The 23047-nt window shown below is 38.8% G+C and overlaps 3 protein-coding genes across 3 annotated transcripts; 1 reads left to right on the plus strand and 2 right to left on the minus strand.

The window, feature by feature from the left end:
- Window positions 1-2432: 2432 nt before the first annotated feature.
- Window positions 2433-3295, minus strand: LOC122663668 (probable calcium-binding protein CML23). Its single transcript, XM_043859284.1, has 2 exons — window positions 2525-3295; window positions 2433-2486 (listed from the first exon to the last, which is right to left on the minus strand). The coding sequence occupies exon 1, from the start codon at window positions 3151-3153 to the stop codon at window positions 2542-2544; it is 612 nt and encodes a 203-aa protein (XP_043715219.1). The 5' UTR covers window positions 3154-3295; the 3' UTR covers window positions 2433-2486; window positions 2525-2541.
- A 3837-nt stretch (window positions 3296-7132) lies between these two features.
- On the plus strand, window positions 7133-8655 carry LOC122666021 (protein DETOXIFICATION 56-like). The gene has a single exon (XM_043862137.1). It carries the CDS (start codon window positions 7133-7135, stop codon window positions 8639-8641), a length of 1509 nt encoding a protein of 502 aa, XP_043718072.1. The 3' UTR covers window positions 8642-8655.
- A 482-nt stretch (window positions 8656-9137) lies between these two features.
- On the minus strand, window positions 9138-22300 carry LOC122663918 (brefeldin A-inhibited guanine nucleotide-exchange protein 2-like). The gene is made up of 11 exons (XM_043859587.1): window positions 20961-22300; window positions 16426-16743; window positions 15912-16257; window positions 15397-15819; window positions 14955-15250; window positions 14414-14687; window positions 13130-13635; window positions 12676-12997; window positions 11899-12277; window positions 11079-11761; window positions 9138-9986 (listed from the first exon to the last, which is right to left on the minus strand). The coding sequence occupies exons 1-11, from the start codon at window positions 22127-22129 to the stop codon at window positions 9369-9371; spliced, it is 5334 nt and encodes a 1777-aa protein (XP_043715522.1). The 5' UTR covers window positions 22130-22300; the 3' UTR covers window positions 9138-9368.
- Window positions 22301-23047: the final 747 nt, after the last annotated feature.

Below are 23047 nucleotides of genomic sequence, written 5' to 3' on the forward strand. Positions count from 1 at the left end.
CGTCGTATCAGTGACTTACGAGATGGTCATCCTCCAGAAAATGCAATAGAGCTCTTCAATCACCGATTATGGATATGCTAAGAAATGCTACCAAATGCAATTTTGAAGTCTTGAAAGAACGCTTTCCTATTTTGAAGTCTGCACCTCCTTACCCAATAGAGACACAGACGGAACTGGTTTTAGTTTGTTGTAACATACATAATCACATAGAGAAGGAGAAGAGGAATCAACTTCTTAACAAAGAGGAGATTCCAAAATAAAATGAACCATTAATGAAGTTTGAGACCCAACCATCAGCAGCTGCTTCTAAACAAGCGATTGCCTTTCAAATGCGGGATTCAATTGCAACTGCAATGTGGAATGATTATATTCGTACTTGACCTAGTTTTAGATTTTAGAGTTGTTTTGCTGCTCTTAAGGCTTAGGGTTTGGAGTTGCATTTTCTGTTATAAGGGTTAGTGCTGTTGATACTTTTGCATGTAAAGAATGTCTTATGAAGTTCCAGAATTGTGGTTGTACAATGTACTTAGAACACTTGGGCCATGAATGTTCAATTCCTAGACATTTCCTCTACTGGTATTTGAATTTCATATTGTAATTAATCCTTACTATTTAGGTTTAGTTTTTATTTCTCTTATTTTATAAGATTTTCTACATTGATAATCCCATGTGATGTGTTTAGATAGGATTCTGTGTGACATGTGAGATTATTTATGTGACATTAGCAAAAACCTTTCACTTTTTAGTTGAAACTTAGAAGTGTTCTTTCTCTTGAACTGCGATGTGATGAAACCTAGGTTTGTCGCCATGATTGGGCAATAGACTTATCATCACTTGCCATTTGGTAGACATGCATAGGTTCATGTTATAGAACAATCCACACACTCATTGGTCAAGCTTCAGCTTCAAACAAAGCAGGATGAAAATGCTCCAAAAATGAGTTCAAAGTGAAAAATTTATAAAAAATGCCAATAGATCATAAAAAGGTATTCTTGTAATCTTATGGCACCTTAAACTCACTTTTTTAACCATTTCTTTTATTTTATTTATGAGACACTTCTTAACCTTTTCAGTTCTTGTATCAAGTTGGAATTTGACCACTGGGATAGTGTAAGATCCACCATCACATGGACCACCAAGTTGTTTAAAATATACAAATTGGCAACTGCAAGTTTAACTATCACCTTTTCTTGGGGGTAAATGTCACCTTTTACATTCTTCCTCACCTCTCCCCCCCCCCCCCTCCCTCCCCCTCTCTATTTTATTTATGAGCATCTGAGATTTGTCATGAGCATCGGTAATGTCAGATGGCCATCACATGAGAGGGTAGTTGACTTTGTTAATAGAGATAAATGTGCATTGTTGATCCAAGAGTCCAATCATGAGATCATTCACCCATGACGATGGAATTCTATACTCATGAAAGAAAATTTTCACATTTTTTCAATTGCTCGTAACTTTTTTAAAATTTTCAATGAATAACTAAGATTTGTTGATAAAAACTGCCAAACCGACAAGAGGCAGCAGAACTGCATACCAAAAAAGTTATTATTATTATTTTTTACGTTAGGCCCCATAATAGGGCCACACTTATTATTACATTACTACATTACTTACTATTTCAAGAAAGCTGAAGAACTGGAGGGTTGATCTATCGACCTTCCCTGGACTCAGTTGGGTCTAGCCGCCTGCCACTGAGCTAGAAGCCCATCCTTTGCAAGCCCTGTAGAACATAAAAGATACACAGTGAAGACTAGTAAGAGCTGAGAGGTGTTCTAACTCTTGGACTTACATCTACAAAAGCACGTTTAGCCTGAAGGATATTGTAGTTGATCAGAAGGCTTACACATTCAATTATTTTCGGTAGACTATACAAAATTTACCAACAAATATCTTGGAGATGTGCCAAAAGATTGATGACTTTTAACCATATAATAATTTGATCTTTTGTGGCAACACTGGATTGTCAGATTCGTATTGAACTTGGGAAAATATGGATTTGAGAGCTTCTAGGAATCTCGAAACTTACAGTTGGACCAAATCAAGGAAGAAATCCAAATTCTTCTTTTATCTTCAAGTGCTTGATGTCCTGTGCGGTACCACCAATAACCAGACCAGGTATGGAGGATTCTCTCTCTCTCTCTCTCTCTCTCACACACACACACACACACACACATTAGAAAGAGTGACATCCAACTATGATTCCATTAAAAGGATGATTCAAACTCTGAAAAGGACAATAGAAAGTTGTGGGCTTATCTCTGTGTCACAGAATACTTAATTTCCTTCTAATATGATACATGGCAGAATAGAAGCTTAAGCCTGAATGTGTCTACCTTATCAATATATTTCTTTATGTTTGATAAGATAACAAATTACAAATGGCTTTCTATCATTTATAAACATTTCAGTACAATAAGCTTCATTCATTGTCAATCTCAGCAGCTCTTTAAGTGTTCGACCGAGGACTTCAAAGAGGGCAAAATTAGAAGGCATCTGATCTTGCAAATGCATTTGATCAATATGGGTGGAATTGGATCTTCAACCTGTGCATCCTATCATCATTGATTTAAATTCTTCGAAATCTACGAGCCCATTGCCATCTTTATCGACTCCTCTGATCATTAGAAAACATTCATCAAGACTGCATTTTTCATGTCCTAAGCTCACAAACACACTCTGTAACTCATTAGCTGATATATACCCATTTCGATCAGAATCAAACATGAGAAAGGCATCCCTTAGGTCGTCTTCCTTACCCCTGCAACCTATTTCATCTTTGTGACCAACGACATCCATGAACTCATCTAAGTCGATGTAACCATCACCATTACAATCCAGCTCTCTGACCATTCCTTCAGCTTCCCTGACTGCTGTCAATTTCTCATGGCCAAGGCACAGCAACACTTCCCCAAGTTCCAAAGGAGAAATCTTCCCATCTCCATTTGCATCAATGAGCTTGAACACTTGTTTCAGCTGGTTAGACACTTCCATATTCGCGAAAGGCGAAGTAATCCAATCGAAACTAGAAAACAATCTCCTGGGTTTTCTTCTGTTGGATCTCTTAACTCTGTTAAAGGCTTTGAGTTGTTCAAGAAGGGTTTTAACCCACTTGGGTGGATGGCTTAAACAAAACTTGCAAGAAGAGAACATGTTTGATAGAGGGGGAGGATGGAAGAGGTAAGACAGAATTACAAACTTGCAGGGGTAATGGTGTTGGTGTTGGTGGTGGTAGTGGTAGTTATAGTACGACTGGTAGGTGTCTAAATGATTGTTGGGGTTTGACAAGAAGAGAATAATAATACATGAAGAATAAGAAGAGCAATGGTGGGGGAGATGCATGTGATGCTGCATGTGCTGTGGCTCTATTTGAGTATTTTTGTCAGCTTGTAATAATTCTAATGGGTACAAGGCCCTACACTATGATCAAGCTGTTCGCTTGTTAGGACCAATGGACTCTCCTGATTGTCTGAATTCTCAACCTAGCAATGTTCTGTGTGTGTGTGTGTGTGAGAGAGAGAGAGAGAGAGAGAGAGAGGTAGGTCTAGGGTTTAGACTTCAGCCCTTGCTTCACAGGCAATTTGTTTTTTTGTTTTGATTTTGTTTTTGTGTTAGATTGGAAGTAAGGTTGTTTCATTGCGATCTAGTGATTGCAAGTTCAAATCAGGAAGTAGCTTCTCCATGAAGCAGGGTAAGGCTGCATACATTATGACCCCCACAGTTGCGGGAGCCTTGTGCATTGGGTACACCCTTTTTTAAGACTGGAAGGCTTTCCTAGTTTGGAGGCTGGGTCATGTCTGAATTCTCAATCTACCAATTTGGTTGTGTTTGAACTTCAGCCCTTGCTTTAGAAGCAATTTATATGTGTTAAGAATGGAAGGATTTTCTAGTTTGCAAGGAATTTGCAGGGTGGGTTGGAGAAGGATTTAAAAAACAAAAAAGAGAGAGTTGGCATTTCTTTACTATTTTACTCAGATACTTTCAATTTTCAGATTTTACAAAGTTGTGTTCTCCGCAAGAAGAGGAGAGTTTGACTTGGTTAGGTAATCATAGGCTTGGATTCCTGCTCATGTGGCCAAAATCTTAATGCTGGATTTGATTGTGCCCCAACTGACTTCCTCTTAAGGTAGAGGCTCCAATTCTTCATTAATATACTTACAACAACACACTCTTCATTAATATACTAAATTTTCATTAACATACTTAATTCATAATCTTTAAATCCATGATGATCTTGGATTCTTGGGAGTATTTTGAGTCTAGGGCTATAGGATTCGCCGTAGAATAGTAGTCCGGTACTTGGTACAGTATTTGGATAGGATTTTTAAACATGTCTCATGTAGAGATGTTAAGTTTCAGGACCACCACTGAGTAATGGATTCTGTTAGGTATAGATTTAATTGGCAAACTGTGGTCTGGTCTTACATGAAAGTTGAAAGGATTCTGTGGATCCAAACCCAAGATTTTCCCAGTTACAGGGGAAGTGGTGGGAATCTCAACCCTTCCACTCTATAAAAATTTATATTCATTAAATTAGATCATGTGAGATCAATCCCCTTACTTTAGAAACTCCAGTTACCATGTTCTATTTATTCTATAACAGAATATAAACCTTAAGAGATGTTTGCTTAATAATATTAAAAAGAACACTTAGGAGATAACCCATGATCTATATTAAATTAGTTACTGTTTTGAGCAAATCATTCAATAAATATTGATTGGGACCAAAGCACTTGCCTTGTTCAACCAAGAAAGAATTAAAGGAAAAGGGACAAAACACTTAAAAGATAAGTCATTGTCTAATCTAAAGCCCATCCATGATCCAACAAATTATAGCCATTCATCTCCTCCAAAGTGGCTTTATCAAATTAATTTATTTAGTTAGAAGATTCAAACTGATGGGGACACATTCCCATTCTCATCAGTTTAATGATAATGTTCTTAGAATTAATTGACCTGCAAGGAGTTTGGTTCCTGTTCAGAAATAGTTGGGTCAGGTTCAGGTAAGGATATTCCATATTCTGAGTGATACAAAATCCAAGGAAACCTGAAATATTTCTCTTCAGAACAGAAAATGTTCTTGTACATAAATAGATAAGCTCAATCTTTTCAAGGGGGGGGGGGGGTAGCTATCCTTTACCCTGTGGCTTGGGCACTAAAGCTAGCTATGGCAGAGAGGGGTTTTGTTTGTATGCACAAGTGCAGGCCCAGACCCAAACACAAACAGCTACAATGCAGGATTTTGGAGGAGAAAAGGACTATATGAAGAACTGATGGAAAGTTTGGTTAATGGTTATGGAGCAGATGGTGACCTTAATTTTGGAAAGTGGCTAGGCTGTAGAATGGGTCATTTGTTCTATTCTCTCATCTGTCCATCTTTGCTGAAGTCTCCATCTTGGACTAACGTTACTTATAAGACAAAACCATTAGGTTTTTGATAAGCTTTTATGGGTTGCGTGCACGGCTTCTCTTCTGTGCGGTCTCTGAATCTGATCCTTTCCTTTATTGCAAGTAGCAACGAAGTTTTGGGACGAATGCTTATCTAAATGGAAAAATCAAGCAAATAATTACATATGAAATGAGGAATTTAATGTGGTTCTACATGAATGTTTATATTTATATGAAAGAATTAAAGAATTTTTCATTAAGTCGAAAACACTATACGCCACTCTTTACTTTACAATGTGATCTTACTTGCTTGTGTCTAGGGTTTTCCGCATAGATACTACATATATATAAGAAACCTTAAAACCCTTAGCTCCACACAACTATAATTTTACCTATAAAAATGTAATGGATTCAAAACCCTACCCAAACATATACAAGATCAATGATAAGTGTGTGAGCCACTATAGATTACAAAACATAAAAATCCAACAATCTCCACCTTGGTTTGGATTCTATAAATCACCACTGAAGTTGATGTCGAATTTGCAAACTCTACCATTGTCTGTACCTGTCTGTTATACGCAATCGGCATGGTCCACACCCCCGTCTAGGGTTCACAAATAGCTCATTATCACACGATGTGACATGGCTCCACGTCTCCTACCACTGATGGGTGCTATGCCTCGACGTGTACTTTTGCGCCCAAACACAGCCCAGCATGAAAAGATTGACACACCCCTAGTCTTTTCTGTCTTTTCAGGGGGTGCGCCAGTCTTTTCACGCTGAGCTGTGTCTGACACAGGTACACCCGCGCCCAACGACCGGTTATTGTTCCTTTTCCCTACAAAAGATACAGAAATTATCTCAATTGTCCCCCAGTGGGAGAATGGAGAAGGATTCCATATTATCTTTGAACTCTAAAACTCTTCCCTGAAAAGCCGATCCAACAGAAAGTGGTGCTTCATTTACATCCACAAACGCACCAAGTAGTAGTGCTAATGGCACACAATTAAAAGAGGTAAAGGTATGGGGACTCGTCATAAACCATGATAGGTACGAAACCTTCATTAGTGTCGGATTATCTCACTCACTCACTCAATTGATGCTTTTTTTATCCTCTCTCCACTCCATGAAGGATTCCATGGGTAGAAGTCTCTCTCTCTCTCTCTCTCTCACACACACACTAGAACGAGATACTTGCATTAAGAATATGGAGCAAGTGGAATCCAAAGTGCTCCCCTAAAAAACAAATGATTGAAAGTTATGATTCATGAAAGAAACATCTAAAATGATGTGGGAAAAATGAGTAAACCCAATTACAGGAAAAGGTTGATTTCAAAAACCCAACTCTTGGATGGATCATGGCCTTGAGGGAAGAGAAAGATTCCAATAAAAAAGATACAAATAATGAGGTTATTACACACATTTATATTTGCCTCTTTGGCTACAGAATCCCAGTGCAATGTGTTATATTATCCCAATTGAGGTATATAGTAACAGAGAAGTCCAGTATAGGATCTTCTATCTATTCAAAGGTTCAAAGAACCATATCAGTCATCCACCATACTCTCTACTTGTGTTATAATTCCATAGAATCTAAAGGAAAAGTAATGATCAGACCAGAGGGGTTGTCGGTCACTTTGGATACTTGAACATTATGAGTTGCCAAGCACGACAAGCTCATTACTTGTCCCGGTCCCTCGAACACAATTTCCTTGATCCCCATCAAATTTTTCACTTAAACATGTCTGCAATCTCAAAATTTCCAGAGAACCCAACTCCTCGGTCTCTTTCAACTCCAACTACAACTCTAGCCCTCACTCCAAAATGGCCTACGAACATCAAGCAGATGATTTCAATGGAGCTAAGGACACAGGGGAGGATCTGTGTCCCATTAGTAGCCATGAATTTGACCTGGTTTGCAAAGTTATCAATCACTATGGCATTTCTTGGTCGGCTTGGTGATCTCCAACTAGCAGGAGGTGCACTTGGTCTCACCTTCGCCAATGTCACTGGGTTCTCTGTTTTGAATGGACTCTGTGGTGCCATGGAACCTATCTGTGGGCAGGCTTATGGAGCAAAAAACTATAATCTCCTCCATAAGACACTAGTCATGGCAACCTTTCTCCTAATACTAACTACAATCCCTGTTGCTTTCTTATGGCTCAACGTTGACAAGATACTAATCCACTTCGGCCAACAACCAGATATTTCAATTGTTGCAAAGAAATATCTTTTGTATCTTCTTCCTGACTTAGTGATTACTTCATTCCTTTGTCCTCTCAAGGCCTACTTAACCTCCCAAAGCATAACAGTCCCCATAATGTTCAGCTCGGCTTTTGCACTAGCCCTTCATATCCCTACCAGTATCTTACTTTCAAGATCAAAAGGCATCGAGGGAGTTTCTATGGCTGTCTGGTTGACTGATCTTCTTGTTGTCATTATGCTTGGATTGTATGTGTTGGTGATGGAAAGGAGAAAAAGGGACAAGTGGGGTTGGTGGGATCATAGATTGGTAGACTGGATACAGTTACTGAGGCTATGTGGTCCATGTTGCCTCACCACCTGCCTTGAGTGGTGGTGCTATGAGATATTGGTTCTGCTCACGGGGCACTTACCAGATGCAAAACAGGCTGTGGCAGTGGTAGCACTGGTGCTCAACTTTGATTTCTTGCTCTTCTCTGTCATGCTCTCGTTAGCCACTTGTGCGTCCACGCGTGTATCAAATGAGCTAGGGGCAAACAGAGCAAGCCCTGCCTACAAATCTGCATATGTATCCTTAGCAGTGAGCATTGTATCAGGTTGCATTGGTGCTTCTGTAACGGTAGCAGCCAGAGGCCCCTGGGGATCTTTGTTTAGCCACGATAAAGGAATCCTGAAAGGTATCAAGAAGATGATGTTACTAATGGCTCTGTTGGAACTTGTAAACTTCCCATTAGCAGTTTGTGGAGGAATAGTTCGTGGAACAGCTAGGCCATGGCTAGGTATCTATGCGAACCTTTGTGGCTTTTACCTGCTGGCCTTGCCTTTGGGAATTGTACTGGCGTTCAGGATAAGGCTTGGGCTTGCTGGACTGTTGTTGGGGTTCTTGGCTGGCGTGACTCTCTGCTTGTTTTTGTTGTTAATTTTCATTCTAAGGATTGATTGGGCTAATGAAGCCAACAAAGTACAAATAGTACACGCTTGCAGCACCACACCGCATGAGGTCGGCTATCCAATCTCTGTGGGATTTGTTGATAGCTCTGGAGTGTGAATATAACCAAAACCTTACTGTCTATACCAGATTACCAGGGGAATCCATAAACATTCAATTGCTCAAGAGTGGTTGCGCAATACAGAAAAGAACCTGTGTATAGCACCTGTCTTCTATAATGATTTACAAACCTGAACCATCTTTAAGTCTAGGAATTCTTAAAGAGAGTAAATTAGGGGTTGTAGACTTGTAGGTGGAGAATGTTGTGCAACCAACATAGGCTTAAAGTTGTACAAGTATTATAAAAAGTGGAAGACCACAAATTAGTGAAATCACCCAGAACTCAAGAAGAAATCTGAAATATAGGGCTCACTTCACCAAATACATTTTCTATATTCTCCTGTAATAAACAAGGATTCATTCATTCTCTGAAATATAGGGCTCACTTCAGAAATACATTTTCTATTTTTTTGCCGTAAGATTGAGATCAATTCGTTTGTTCCCTGTATTTATTCGCATGCTAAAACATTAAAACATGCAGCCTACAACATGAAAATACCCTGTGAAAATATCTATGAACTCTGAATAAAAGAGCCATGCTCTCTATATTACAAAAAGGTTCAGAAGCCCTCGGCCATACAAAAATATGGCTAAAATACACTACTAACCTATGCTTCCTCAATGGTTAAAACATATAGAATAGAAAATGAAAATTGGACTACAAAGACAAAAATTGAAAAAAAAACTTTATCATACACCTCAAATTCTCTAGTCTGATCTTGCCCACTCAAGAAGACTGAAGCAAAATAGGACCCACTGACGAGCTGAGCATATCACTCAGTGCTACCTGTACTTCGTTTGACCCATGTTCACAACTTACCAAACCAGACAGTAGAGGAAAAAACCGAACCAAGTTCTTCTCAAAAAAGGAGTCCTCCAAGCCACAAATAGCCTGGAGAGTTGCAACAATGAGTGGTGCTCGTGCTGCCAACTCCCTACGTTTGGCAGAACCAAGAGGGATCAACCAGTGAGCCCTTGGCTGACCATCAGCAGGCACTTTGGATGAGCTTCCAGAATAGGTTGTATCAATGTAAAACTGAAGGATCTCCCTACAGAGATCAATAAGGTAAGCTTCCACTTCTACCTCCTCATAGCTAGGGGGCTTGTCCAGTATCAGATTCTGCAACAAAGTGAGGCAAATTTGGAAGGATTCATTCTCAAGGCGCAACAATGGAGGATCCTGCATCTGAGTCATGGAGCCAAGCTCCTGCAACTTTGAGTGCAGATTACTGTCACTGTTTATTTTGTGAGCATGTAATGCCATTGCATGCAATGCATCATACAGCACTTCAGTGTTCTTTGCTGAAAGTTGAGCCCTATACATGTTATATATTTCCATAATAGCCTGCACAGATTTAATGGAAGAGTTTTTAGATTCAAAAACAAGATTATAGAAAGTGAAGACCACAAATTGCCCAGAACTGAAGAAGAAATCCGAAATATATGGCTCACTTCACAAATACATTTTCTATATTCTCCTGTAACAAATAAGGATTCTTTTATTCTCTGAAATACATTACCAGTTCTTGGAAACGATTTATCATTGATGTTCTAAGAAATCCCAGGGTCAAATGCATTACCAAATTAAAGGAACAGAATGAGACACACAAATTTGTAGCATTTCCTTTTTTGGGAACAGAATGAGACTTAAAATTTGTAGCATTTCCTTTTTTTGGGAATAAATAACACTTGGAGTAATGAAATTTGCTGTATTTCAATCCCCTTGGCTTTGGCTGGTGAACCCATCAATGTTGATGGATTTCCGAATGATTTTCTATTTTAAGGTTAAAATTTTTGTGAAGGCATTCACAGAACACATGGACTACAATGGGGGATGTCTGGTGTGTATTGCTTGGCAAAGCCTAAGCTTTCATCTGATCAGCATTGAAAGAATGAAGTTGTTTTTATCTCCACTTCACATGATGGTATCATAATCCTTTCTTAGGCTCAAGACACCAAAATATAGCAGTTCTAAGACGACCCAACCCAAATGTTTTCAAGGAGACGACAAGGTTTGACAGCAGATCTGGTTAAGACAAAGATAGAATTGGCACAGATGAGTCCAAACACTAGATCAATGAAATTTTGAGACATTATGAGTTCATCCTGGGTTTTCATTTTCTCAACACATCATGCATGCTTCTACAGTTTCAAAATGACTTCTTGAGTCCCAATTACTTCTAGATGAAATCATCACATTAGAACTTCTAGACGAAATCATCTTTCCGAAGGGGCCAAAAGACCTGATTTTTTGCATTTTAAGATTTTTTTTTATCCTATGATTCACGCAGCAATCATCAAGAAAACTCTGAACTGTATCAGCAACTGAATTATTTCCAGTGGATCAACCACAACCCAAATGGCACACATTACAGAAACCAGAAGTGAAGGTGAAATCTAGAAGATAAAACAAATAAAAACAAATAAAATTGCATACCTGGATCAACAGAAGCTGAACAGCAGCCCGGCATTTAGCTTCAGAAATCACAAAATAAAGATTGTGTGCTCTCAAGCTCTCCAATTCATCACCAGGCGTAGTAGACTCAGCGGACTCCCCATTGCTTTGTGCCAAAGAATCTTCATGGTTTCTAGCCACAATCCTCTCATCAATAATATGTGAAAAATCAGGAACTGTAGCATTGGCTGCTTCTTTCAATGACAATACCACTTCTAGCCACTTCTCTTCAGAAAATAGATTCCCTGCATTACTCATTAAACGAACAAATGCAGCAATGCCAATGCCAGCAAGGCTTTGGTGGGGACGTTTAATGAAACTTATCAGCAACATCAGCACTTTTCTCAGGAGTGGATTGACAGTGTTATAAAATTTAACAAAGAGATCTACAACTAGTTGGAGGGCCAGTGTGCATGTTTCATAGACCCATGAATCTTGATCTAGCTCATTTGTATCACCTTCAAGTCCCGGCGCTTGTGAGTCACCTCCAGAAGGATCAATATTATGCCGGACATAGTCAAATATAGGGAAAAGAACCGAGTCAAATACCCGTTCCCACAATGGCAATGAGAAAAGATGACCATGGTTGCGCAGAGAATCGAAGAGCACTTTTAGGGCACTTTGTCTGATATCAGGCCTCTGGTCAAAGCTAAGCTCTGACAATCCTGCACCAAAAATGAGAGAGATTACTGCCAATTATTACATGGTTCCAGTTTACTTGTATGCAAGAGACGATAAATATGTAGTGTCTAAAAGTTGCTTTCTACAGCGTCAAACACCAATGCAGATATATTTTTCTTACCAGCCAACAATGGGAACCAGAAATATATATGATTATCCTTGTCAGCAAACTCCACAATGTCATGTTTCCCATCTTTGACTGTTTGACGTGATGAAGGAGCAATCTTCCCAGAGGATTCCATGTCCTTCCTTGACGAGGAACCAAGATCTCCTTCTGCAAGTTTGGCAGCACAGAACTGAAGAAAAGCAATTGCATTGAGACTAATGTCTTTGTTGAACCTAGTATTTGTAAATGCAATCAAGCAGTTCACACAGTCTGTAAATGTGGTGGTTTCTGTTTCAGTTATGTATAGGAAGTAGTCTCGCACAATCTTCTCAATTATCTCAAAAGCTAAAAGCACAATGTTCTTGTGGTCATCATAAGCTGCAGTTGTGAAAACCTGGAAAAAAAATAAAAATAAAAAGAACGAGTAAGCAACATGTATATACATTTCTATCAATGCATTGATAAAAGCAAAAGACCGAATCCTGTAAATAAGAATAAATAAGAAGGCTAATATTAAAGAATACAACTATGCAAAATAATTGAATATATATACGGACTAGGAGAATGTTGAAAAGTATTTAGCTGGAGGAAGTGAAAAAGAACTCGAAATTTTATGATTGGGTAGGAAATATGACCCACAACAAGGAACAGAATTTCCATAGTCTATGATAAACACTTGGGATAAGACTGAGTTGAGTTGAAGGAGAATCCAACCCCCACCCCCCTAAATGAATTGATTTCCATGCTATATAAAACCAAACAAAAGGAAAGACATCTGCTGAAAATCAATACCATGAACATGCTTTTCCATCCAGACTTGACATTATTGACACGAGATAAAACCATTTGTGAGACGCATCTGATAATCAGTTCTCTTATTTCAACAGCACTACTCTTGCGCATTACAATGACAAAAGGCTTCATAAACTCATTCTGGAAGTTATAATTAGCCAATTCTTCTCGCTCTAAAAATTTCATTGCTAACTGCCGTAAGGAGTCCATCGCAAAAATTGCAATTGACAGATTTTCAGAGCAGCCAATAGTCACAAAGAAATCCGAAAGAACATGCCAGATACATGACCACACAAGCCTGATACGATTCATGTTATAGTGCCTGCAAGAAGGAACACCACAGGAAGAGTAAACGGTTATTTAATAACAACAAACAAATACCTATAAAAAATCAAATGAAGATAACAAAGTATGTCCAAGATGAGAAACAAAATACAGCAGGGATGATTCTTACGTAATCTCAACAATCTTTGTAAGGCTGAAAACCCTTGGATCAGATGTAGATCGCAATTCTTCAATAGAAACTTTGCAAAGGGATTTAACAAAGTCAACTATTGCCTCACTATTCAATCTTTGACTTCTTGTAAATATGCGATTCATTTCAGAGCTTCCAACTTGCTCCAACATGTTTAGGTTGGCTACTAAATTGCTCATCTGTTCAGATGTAACTACCCCAGAAGCACGGCCGCCAACACCAGCACTATCATATGAACCCCTTCTGGCAGCTGCAGCTGCGAATTGAATTCGCCCAGGACCCTTTTTCTTCAGAACAGGAAGGATGGTTGACTTGGCTTGTCTTGATTTTTCTAGTTCGTTTTGAGGAATTGCAAAAAAAGTAGCATCTGGAGGAGCACCCTCCCCCAAGAGATGTAAATGTTCGAACCGTGAAACACATGTCAAAATATGCTCCCAAGCTTCTTGTAAGTAATTTCCATCTTCATCTGCAATGATAAGAATTGCCTGTAGAATGCAAATGAATTGCCAAATCAAAGCATAAAATAAGTACTTACTGCTGCATAAGCAAATTACTGTCTGCTGGAAATTCAGCTAGACAAATGAAGTCTCCATACAGTAGTAAGTTTTAAAAGGCAACAGCTGCAGCACACAATGTCATTAGATGAGAGTATAGTGTTTTAAGCTTTCAATGTAAGTAGATGAAATTTTTGCATTGCTTTGGAGACTTGTTATTTATTTTAGAAATGATGCTTTCAACCCTTCTAAGAGTATTCATTAAAAAAAAAAATTTATTGGGAAGATATTAGTAGGCTCTACTTATCTCCTTTTTTTTTATAGACCAAATTCTGTATAATTTATTTGTTAATGTACCTTACTTTTCTCATGGTTTTGCTTTTCAATTTCCAAAAAGCCAATTATTCCCCTCAAATAACAATCCTCATCTCCAATCACTGTTTTCCAAACACACAAACATCACCCTCTCCAAAAAAAAAAAAAAGGGGGAAAAACTGTTTGAGGAATGATAGAAACTGATGCAAGCAGATAACACCATGCAATACTTATATTTCTAACAATACTGCTCATTGCCAAACCTGCCAAGATGGCAAGAAGCATCGGGATCCAAACTCCCTGAAAATGCTTAGTCAAATGCTTTCTTCATCATCAAAGTAAAGCACAATAGGATTCTCCACCAGCAAGGTAGCACAAGAAGAAACCAATTCCTTTTAGAAAATAAGACCCCACATCCACAATGAGGAGAAGCAATATGAAACTAAGCACTGACCTTGATTGCTTCAATGTTTTTCTGCTTGATATCAGCAGCTGAGTGGAGGGAAGTGAACTTTGCCAATGAAGTAACAAAGGCATCCCTGTGGGTCTTCATTGACATCACTGCAGTAACATGGATTGCATAACGGAAGCCTTCAAGACACTGGGCAATTACTACTTCATCATCACTTTGGTCCAGTGGAACACTGAAGGCAGCTAACATTGGAGCCCAACAAACCTCAATCATGAATCTCAAGATTACTACATCTGTTGCAGCATAATAAACTGACCTGCAAATTGGTAAAGGATATCCAAATCACAAAGACAGTCTAAAGGAGTTCCATATTTTATGAACCCCTATATGCAACTTTGATCTAATCAGGCAGAGAAAAAATTACAACCACGGAAATAGGACTTGATTGCAACAAATATAAGAGGAATTAAGGTATCTAGGAATAAACCATATCTTTCAAAGATTGTAAATTACAAGGCTATCTCAGGGATCTCCTATGAAGCATTTGTGAAGCTAGAGCATGGGAGAAGGTTCTCAAGCTTACTCAGATTTACGAGCTTTTTCCTTGAATTGCTCTTGCATGTGCCTCATGAGTTCATCACTGGTCTCCATATGCTTTTCTTCTCCTCGCTTACGGATGACAATATTCAAAATGTTATCCAAGCCTAGAAGTTTGTTTGAATTCATAGCCTGCTTCTGTTGAGAGGCCAAGTCAACTTCTTCTTTCATTTTAATCTCATTCTTTGAAATCCGTTCAAACAAGGATCTCAAGTACTCGTCAGGAAGATCTTTTCCATCATCTATACCACGATTGTTCCTTATGAAATCATCAGCGGACATCTGCATCACCAGGTAATATAACAGTTTTCAATATTGCAGTTCCATGGTGGTGACACAATTATTCTACCGAGAGAGAGAGAGAGAGAGAGAGAGAGAGATCTTGTCTCAAACCTCGAATACATTCCCTTGAGATTTACAGAACCCACCTTGTTCTTGACCATAGCATTATGAGCGTCAGTGTTGAGCAATATAACAGAGTATGCAAGGACATATGCAGTATCTGCACTAGTGAAAGCTTTCGGATTACATTTGCAATAACGTTCAGCAAACTTTTCCATGATGCGATCAATTTTTTGTGCTTCGCCTGGCAACCTAAAGCCTTGAAGAAAGGACCTGATTGCCTCATCAAATTCCATCCCTTGAAAATCAAAGGAATCCACATATTCATGCATTACTTTTAGCGGTAACTCTTCCCTCTCTCCTAGATAATCACCGATCAAAGTCTTATTCAAGCCAGATGCATTTTTAAGGAAAGCTGCAATCTCCTCTGGTGAGTCTCCTACCTTCTTTGCATTGATAAGGAACTCAATTCCCTTTTTAGGCTTTCGATTAAAAAGGGAAATACCTTCCTGCCATGAATTTTATATTAGATCCCACACAACAGCAATGATAAAGAATGGAGCATTAATGTGAACATCCAATATATCATAACATTATCTACCTGAAGTTCAAGCTTGTAAGCACGGCGCTGTTCAATAGTTGACACATCCGAAACTTCACTGGAAGTCTCAGAATGAGAATCCGATGCTTCAGCAGGCTCATGCTCAATTCCATTTGCCATAGGAAGAGTCCCATTTTCAAAACTGTTTTCACTTGCTTCTAATTTCATGGGAGAATGAGGATCTGGAATGCGCAACTGTTTGTTCATCCAATCTCCCATTGATCGCAAAACTGCCACTAAGCACTTCATTGCTTCAAGTTTCATGGTGGCATCCTGTGCTGGAAGTAAGGTAGTGGCAGTTCCAGGGGTGACACCCTGAGCAGTTTTAAGAAGTCCATTGACCATCCTGTCATGATAAAAATTAAGAGGGAAAAGAATGAGATGAAAACATTCAGGACCTTAGGGGGATGGTCAAGTGATGTGGCTGTGAGTTCTGCGGCCAAAAGAGAATTTCATTGAATTGTCAAATATTGAGTCTTATAAACAACAAAGGGCCAAAACACAAAGAGCCTACCTCTCAAATACGTTAGACGAATTGACATCACAGTCATAGTTAATGAAAATATCTACCAAAATCTGTGAATCAACGCATAATTTCTCCAGAAACCGAAGCACTATCATCTTCTGCTGGAAATTAGGCTGAACAACATTTTCCAAAACTCTGAGAACAATCATAGGAAAGAATACTCCAATCTCTGCCTTCAGTCCAGCTCGAAATCTTGATACCAGACTAATAAAAATGGAGCACGAAAGCTGGAAAACAATCATAAGTGTGGAAGCACTGTTTTTCAACAATGACAGACACAAATATTGCTTAATAGCACCCAAGAACCTGTGCCATATCAAGTAGACAAGATATCGGAACATGAGCCACAACAAAGAAAATTAATAAAGATACATACAAAGTTGTGAAGTTGACAAGAGGATGCAGAATGCATAACAAGCAAAGGGTAATAATACCTTAAAGCAAAACACATGAAAGGAAATGTCAACAGTGCATTTTGGACTGAAACCATGAGCTATATAAATTCGTAAAGAAAAGTATGAACCATATCCTAACTGGTAAAGAAAAGCATGGACCATGTCCTAATTAGCAAGAGGAAATTAAGAAGCACCATATTTCTTCAAAACTAACATAGGCACCAAATCAAGTTCCAGAGTCATACAAGACCAAATTGAACCAATCAACCAAAACAAGTAACATTAATAAAACCCTTTATCTTGCTGGAAGAGACGGGCTGCATATAGCACATAAGGTATACAAAACCCTAGAATAAAAATGAAAAGATCTCAACAGTGCATTTTGGACTAAAACCATGAGCTATATAAATTCGTAAAGAAAAGTATGAACCATATCCTAACTGGTAAAGAAAAGCATGGACCATGTCCTAATTAGCAAGAGGAAATTAAGAAGCACCATATTTCTTCAAAACTAACATAGGCACCAAATCAAGTTCCAGAGTCATACAAGACCAAATTGAACCAATCAACCAAAAAAAGTAACATTAATAAAACCTTTATCTTGCTGGAAGAGACGGGCTGCATAGAGCACATAAGGTATACAAAACCCTAGAATAAAAATGAAAAGATGTTGTCCAGCAAAGATAATGTAAAAGAAATACATGTATGACGAAAGGGAAGCGGAAGTACATGCTGTCAGTGTGTACTTCCCTCTCACAGCCTCTCTCTTCTCTTCCCTCTCTCTACTGATTAAATATACTGTTTTCCCATAACTAAAATGCCTTAAAAAGTTCACTCATTCATTATGATTGTCAATAACTTATTATAACCCCGAGTTATGAGCCAGGGAGGCCAACAACCAATAAAATATTCTTTTCCACAATGATTAGGGTTTCCTTCCCAGCACATAGTAGCAGCCTCCAAAAAAACAATCAACAGGAAAGCTTCTCTGAGCACACTCAGGTTGAAGCAAGCTGATGTAGCGAATATTGAAATTCAGAACAGAATAATACCACCAAACAAATCAATTGAGTGGACTGCCATGTTGTTCCAGGAACCAGATTCAGGTCTCAGTGGTTATGCTAAGATACACCTCAAATTAACTCAAAAGTCCCTGAAACTTTGCTGATATAACATGTAGCCCTAGAAGGCCACAGAACTCCAGACCAAAGGGCAAAATTTATTCAAAATATGTAAAGAACCATATATAATCTTCTCAACCTTTTCTTCCTTTTTCTTTTTTTAATGAGAACTGTTTTTCATAATTGAATTCCAACAATGTTGTCAACAAGAATCCCAGGCAACCAGACAATCAAAAGGAGGCAACGTGACATATGATTAGGCAGGGCCTAACTTTACACATGGCTAGGTATCTTGACATGTGCACAGGCAACAAAGCATACACCAAGGTGGCCATCTGTTGTGCAACATAACTATCACATTTGTGTAAGATTATAAAAAAATTGTTTATTTCAAAAAAGAGAAAAGGGTCCATAACCTTGTGCAAGTCCATGTGTAACAGGGTCCTGGGAGGGGTGGACTGGAGTCAGTCCTAATCTTCTAAATTTTTTGGATAAAGAGGCCACCCTTAGACTCAAACTGGCAGCTGAACCTCTACACCAAACGGCAGCTCTCTTTTTCTTTTTCTTTTTTTTTTGGGGGGGGGGGGGGGAGATATAAGAATAAAAACGAATATAACTTGGATGTTCTTTCACTAACTTTTACTTGTTATACAGTATTTATGTGTTGTACAACATCAAATTTGTCATGCTGAGATCTTAATTTTATTCAAATGTCAGCTGGAGATGTCAAAATGGGGCTAGGGTCCATGGGTTTGAGGATTTATAAGCTTGTTTCTCATATTTAATATACAATATGTATGAAAGGCAAGCAAAAACTTGGCAAAGTTTGGCTTATAAGGGTAACAGGGCGAGGCCTGGATGTCAGCTACAAAGCCACCTAGGCTATGAACTACTCCATCACCTAGCCAATGTTTTCAACAATACCATTGTAACGTCCAACAAATACGAAATCCAAAATAAACAATATAACAGCAAAAAATCAATCCAGCCTAATAGCATGATATAAAATAGCTTACTAATTCAGTAAAAGAACTAAAATCTTAATTAATAAAAGGAAAACCGCACTAAGGCATGAGTACTTGCTTTTCTAGCCTTCTTGGTTAATTAACTGGACAATGGACTGAAGCTTTTTCCTTTCAATTAGTCAATTTATATAAGAAAAGATAATGACACATGCAGAAAAGTAAAATAAAAAAGAAAATGATATAAACAGACAAATAAACAACAGGAGACATGAAAAGCAGGTCATGCTTTGCCAAAAGAATTCCAGAATATCTTCAACCAACTCCTCCATATGTAAATACCTTAGTAAATTTACACCCAAAAAATTGAAAATATAACATTTTACATACATACAACTATACATACATACATATATATATATATATATATATATATATATATATATATATATACAAATGGGCAAAGGTTTCCACTGTTTTCTGCCACACAAAGGAGCAGATGTGGCAGATCCAATCAATCAGAATTACACAACAACCTTAGGATTAGCCAAGTGTACAGTTCAGTTGTCAGTGTCAGCCCCATGACTTAACTGCATTGAAGGTTAGTGGCTAAAAGATTGGTTATATAAAACAACCTATGATACCTGGCTGTACAAGGCCATACTATCCCTGCAGGAACAATACTAATGGGCTGAAATTTATTGGATAAGAGGACCAAAGGCCCCTCGCCCACATGCTAAGTTTCAGCCCAAATGGAGTTTGCCAAGTCGCAAAACAAAGCATTGAATAATCTGAAACTGCCAGAAGGGTGCATGGACCACCTGTGGGGAACATAGACAAACATTGGAGAGTAAATGTTTGAATTTGACATATGGCAAATCCAGATCATTTCCTAAAAATCCAACGGTCAGAATTATTACATCAACATTTCAATGGCACAAGTATGGATGCGCACCAGGTAAGTTTTATGGTCTGTGCAGACTAGGGAACCTTTCTCCTTGAAATTATCTAGGAAAGAATCTCTTATTAATATTTCTGCATTGTCTCACTGACTATATAATTTCGAAGCTCCTTTTCTTTTAGCAGGTTTTTTCTTGGCCACTTTAAATAGTTCTATCAGAGTATCAGTTCACACATCGCAAGCTATTCAGTAAATTCCTATATCCCTCACATGTCACGTTTGCATATGAATTTAAGTATTAATATGTATTATTGTCATACTTTATGGAGGTGACATCATACAGCCTCTTAGGAAGGATACACTATAGCTAGACCTTTTCTTCATACGCTCAAACCTTTAGATTAATCAGCTAAACTCTCCCAACTACCTCTAGTTAGCTACACCTACCCTTTCCCCAATTCCACCATATAAGGGCCATATCTTCTGTTAAGTTACAAACAATGTTGTCTTCTCTCACACCCCCCCCCCCTCTCCCAACCCAAGACATTTCTGGCCTCCCCTTGGTCTTTAACATCACCCACTTTGCATCATTTCCCTCCTCACTGGCTCATTCATGGTCTTCATTGGACATGGCCTTCCATGAATTAGATTGATACATTATATAGCAAACAGACATAAATGAAAAATCTAAGAGGAACACAAGAAGGTGAAGGAAAAAGGTTAAAGATAAGTGACAAAATATGTTCAAAATTGCAAGGATTCCTCTTTGGATTAGATTATTCATGGGTGCAGCAAGGAAGAAGTACGTATACCCAATATGTTAGAGCATATGCAGATATTTAAAAAATATGCACATATTCACAATCTCAGGTGTGAAGACCAGTATTCCAAACCTTACGAGGAACGTGCCCACTAAGCCAGGAATTCTGGAATAACCTGTACTATATTTGGTAGATAAAAGGAGAATCATGAAACTGAAAACAAGTGACATTGCATGAGTTTATACCCAACTTGCAACACACAAATCTTAAAATACAAAATTTTTAGACTAGCTATCAACGAAGAGAAAGGAAAAATCAGAGAAAATAACAAACTCTAACAGATTTATAAAACTACAATAAAATAGAAATTGACAGTGCCGCACCTGTCACTAGTCCTGAAAATAGCTCCAGCATTCTCCAAGAGAATCTTCAGCAGCTCCAAAGCCACAATCTTTCCACGCATCAAATGTGGATCATTCAAGGCCTCCTTGGGAGGCGTTTTCATCGAGAGCTTACAAAGTGCTCTGAAAACCAAGAATGCATCCCTCCTTAGCTTATTCCCAATCTGAACTTCCAAGTCATCATCTCTCTCAGTCTCTCCATCCGCTAGCTCCCCCTTCCTCCCTTCCAGAGCAGTCTTATACATACTGATCTCCCAATACTTGGCATCCAGCATGTCCTTGTCCGTCGAATCCAGTAAATCAGCTGGATTTGTAGTTTCCACCGTTGCAGTCTCGAATGCGCCATCATGCCCACCCAGTGCAGCCTTCCCGATTGGGGTCGGATTCAAGACGACATCAATATCTTGCATGATCTTCGTAATGAATCCCTGGACAAACTGTGTCATGCTTCCATCAGTGTCAGACTTCTCTACAGGCTCCATCAGCTCCGCGACCACAATTGGCTGAACAGGAACAGTGGACGAATCAGCCTCCATTCTCCGAAACACAATCACCAACATCTGTATCAGAGATGCCTTGGCAGTCGTCTGGTTAACCACATTATTGCTCGCCAAGTAGATATCATAGCAAGTTCTAACGATCTGTAACAAGGAATCCCCGTGGATCCGCAATGAGATAGAAGTAACGGCAGAAAGCAGTGTCTTCAGTACCAGGAGCTCAACTTCATCATCCCCCAAATCATGGCACTTACAAACAGCTTCCATCAAACGAGAGAGAAGCTTGGCTTCAGGACCTCCGGTGGGGTCCGACTCACCGCGAATGAAGCCATAAGCAATCAGCTTCTGGATGCAATCGAGAGCCGGATCAGCAATCTTTAGGAATCCAGATCCACAAGCGGCAATTAGAGGGTTGAGAATCAATTCAGACTCCACCAGAGAGAATTCAACGGGACCGCAATCTTGTAACGGACCGGGCACTGAATCTTCGTCGGAAGACGTCGGAGACTTGTCAGGCGAAGCTAGTCTGTCGATTATAGATCTACATTCATGAACGAGTTTGGAGTGTTTTCTCCACGAACCATTCTTAATAATCTTCTCTAGAGCCGGAGTTATTACCTGACTCAAACGGGAATCGGCTTCCGAAGAAGCCATTCCCGATCAAAGCCTGGCAAGAATTCAGATCTAACGAATAATAACTAGGGTTTTTCACTTACGGAACAGCAAGTAGAGCTCTCCTGGTTCGTCAATGGTGATAGCTTAATTAGCAATTCAGCAGAGCGACATGAATGCTCAATTTTCCTTCTCTTGCCTCTTCGGAGTAAGGAGGCGGGGAGAGAGAGAGAGAGAGAGATGGCGGGGGCTTTAGAGTGTGTGCCTTGGAATTTTTAAAACGACGCCATTTGGTGAATCAATCGATACTAAAGTGAAAGAAGAAACAAAATGAAAATGGGAAAATTTTCCAATTCACCTGTAAACGCAGTTGGAAAAACTTTCTCGATATGCCAAACAGCTGCAGTACCGTTTCCTCAATTCCTCTACCATGAAATTCTTTATTATTATTTTTTATTTTGATTTGACCATGTGGCCTCATCAAGATAATTCTATTAGGGTTTTTTCAAATGGCCCCTTAAAATAGCCAAATTTATAGTTGTCCTTTAAATTTTCACTAATTCCGTGTGTACCCCTGCTTTTCAAACTAAATACCACTATAATCCCTCCAGAATCCAGAGGCGTTATGTTATAATGGATTCCAGTTTTTGAACATTGATGGATCACTAGGTCCCTTGATAGGTAGAATGACAAAAATGCCTTTACTTGAAAAAAAAAACCCTGCAACTCATCTTCCCCAATTCGATTGTGGAAGATGAGTTGCAGGTATCCTTCAACCCATTTACACGTTTGGCCATTTTCGGCTGAATCCATCTCTCTCAAGCTTGTCTCCATCCTCGTACCAAGAGATTTTCAGCAGAAGATGAGCTTGCCACAAGATCACAGGGAAAAGGACCAAGAACCAGAATTAGAGAGAATTTAATAACCTGAACAAAACCAATCTGTTGACCTGAAACTTTC

This window comes from Telopea speciosissima, chromosome 6 (assembly GCF_018873765.1).
Source record: "Telopea speciosissima isolate NSW1024214 ecotype Mountain lineage chromosome 6, Tspe_v1, whole genome shotgun sequence".
Lineage (NCBI taxonomy): Eukaryota > Viridiplantae > Streptophyta > Magnoliopsida > Proteales > Proteaceae > Telopea > Telopea speciosissima.

Bases quoted from the DNA above. Each gene is read 5' to 3' on its own strand.
- LOC122663668 (XM_043859284.1), bottom strand. From the start codon at position 3,153: ATGTTCTCTTCTTGCAAGTTTTGTTTAAGCCATCCACCCAAGTGGGTT.
- LOC122666021 (XM_043862137.1), top strand. From the start codon at position 7,133: ATGTCTGCAATCTCAAAATTTCCAGAGAACCCAACTCCTCGGTCTCTT.
- LOC122663918 (XM_043859587.1), bottom strand. From the start codon at position 22,129: ATGGCTTCTTCGGAAGCCGATTCCCGTTTGAGTCAGGTAATAACTCCG. The intron at 16,744-20,960 runs GTGCGGCACTGT...GATATGGCACAG, and splicing joins ATTTTCAGGACTAGTGACAG to GTTCTTGGGTGCTATTAAGC. The intron at 11,762-11,898 runs GTAAGAAAAATA...TTTTTGGTGCAG, and splicing joins CTGGTTCCCATTGTTGGCTG to GATTGTCAGAGCTTAGCTTT.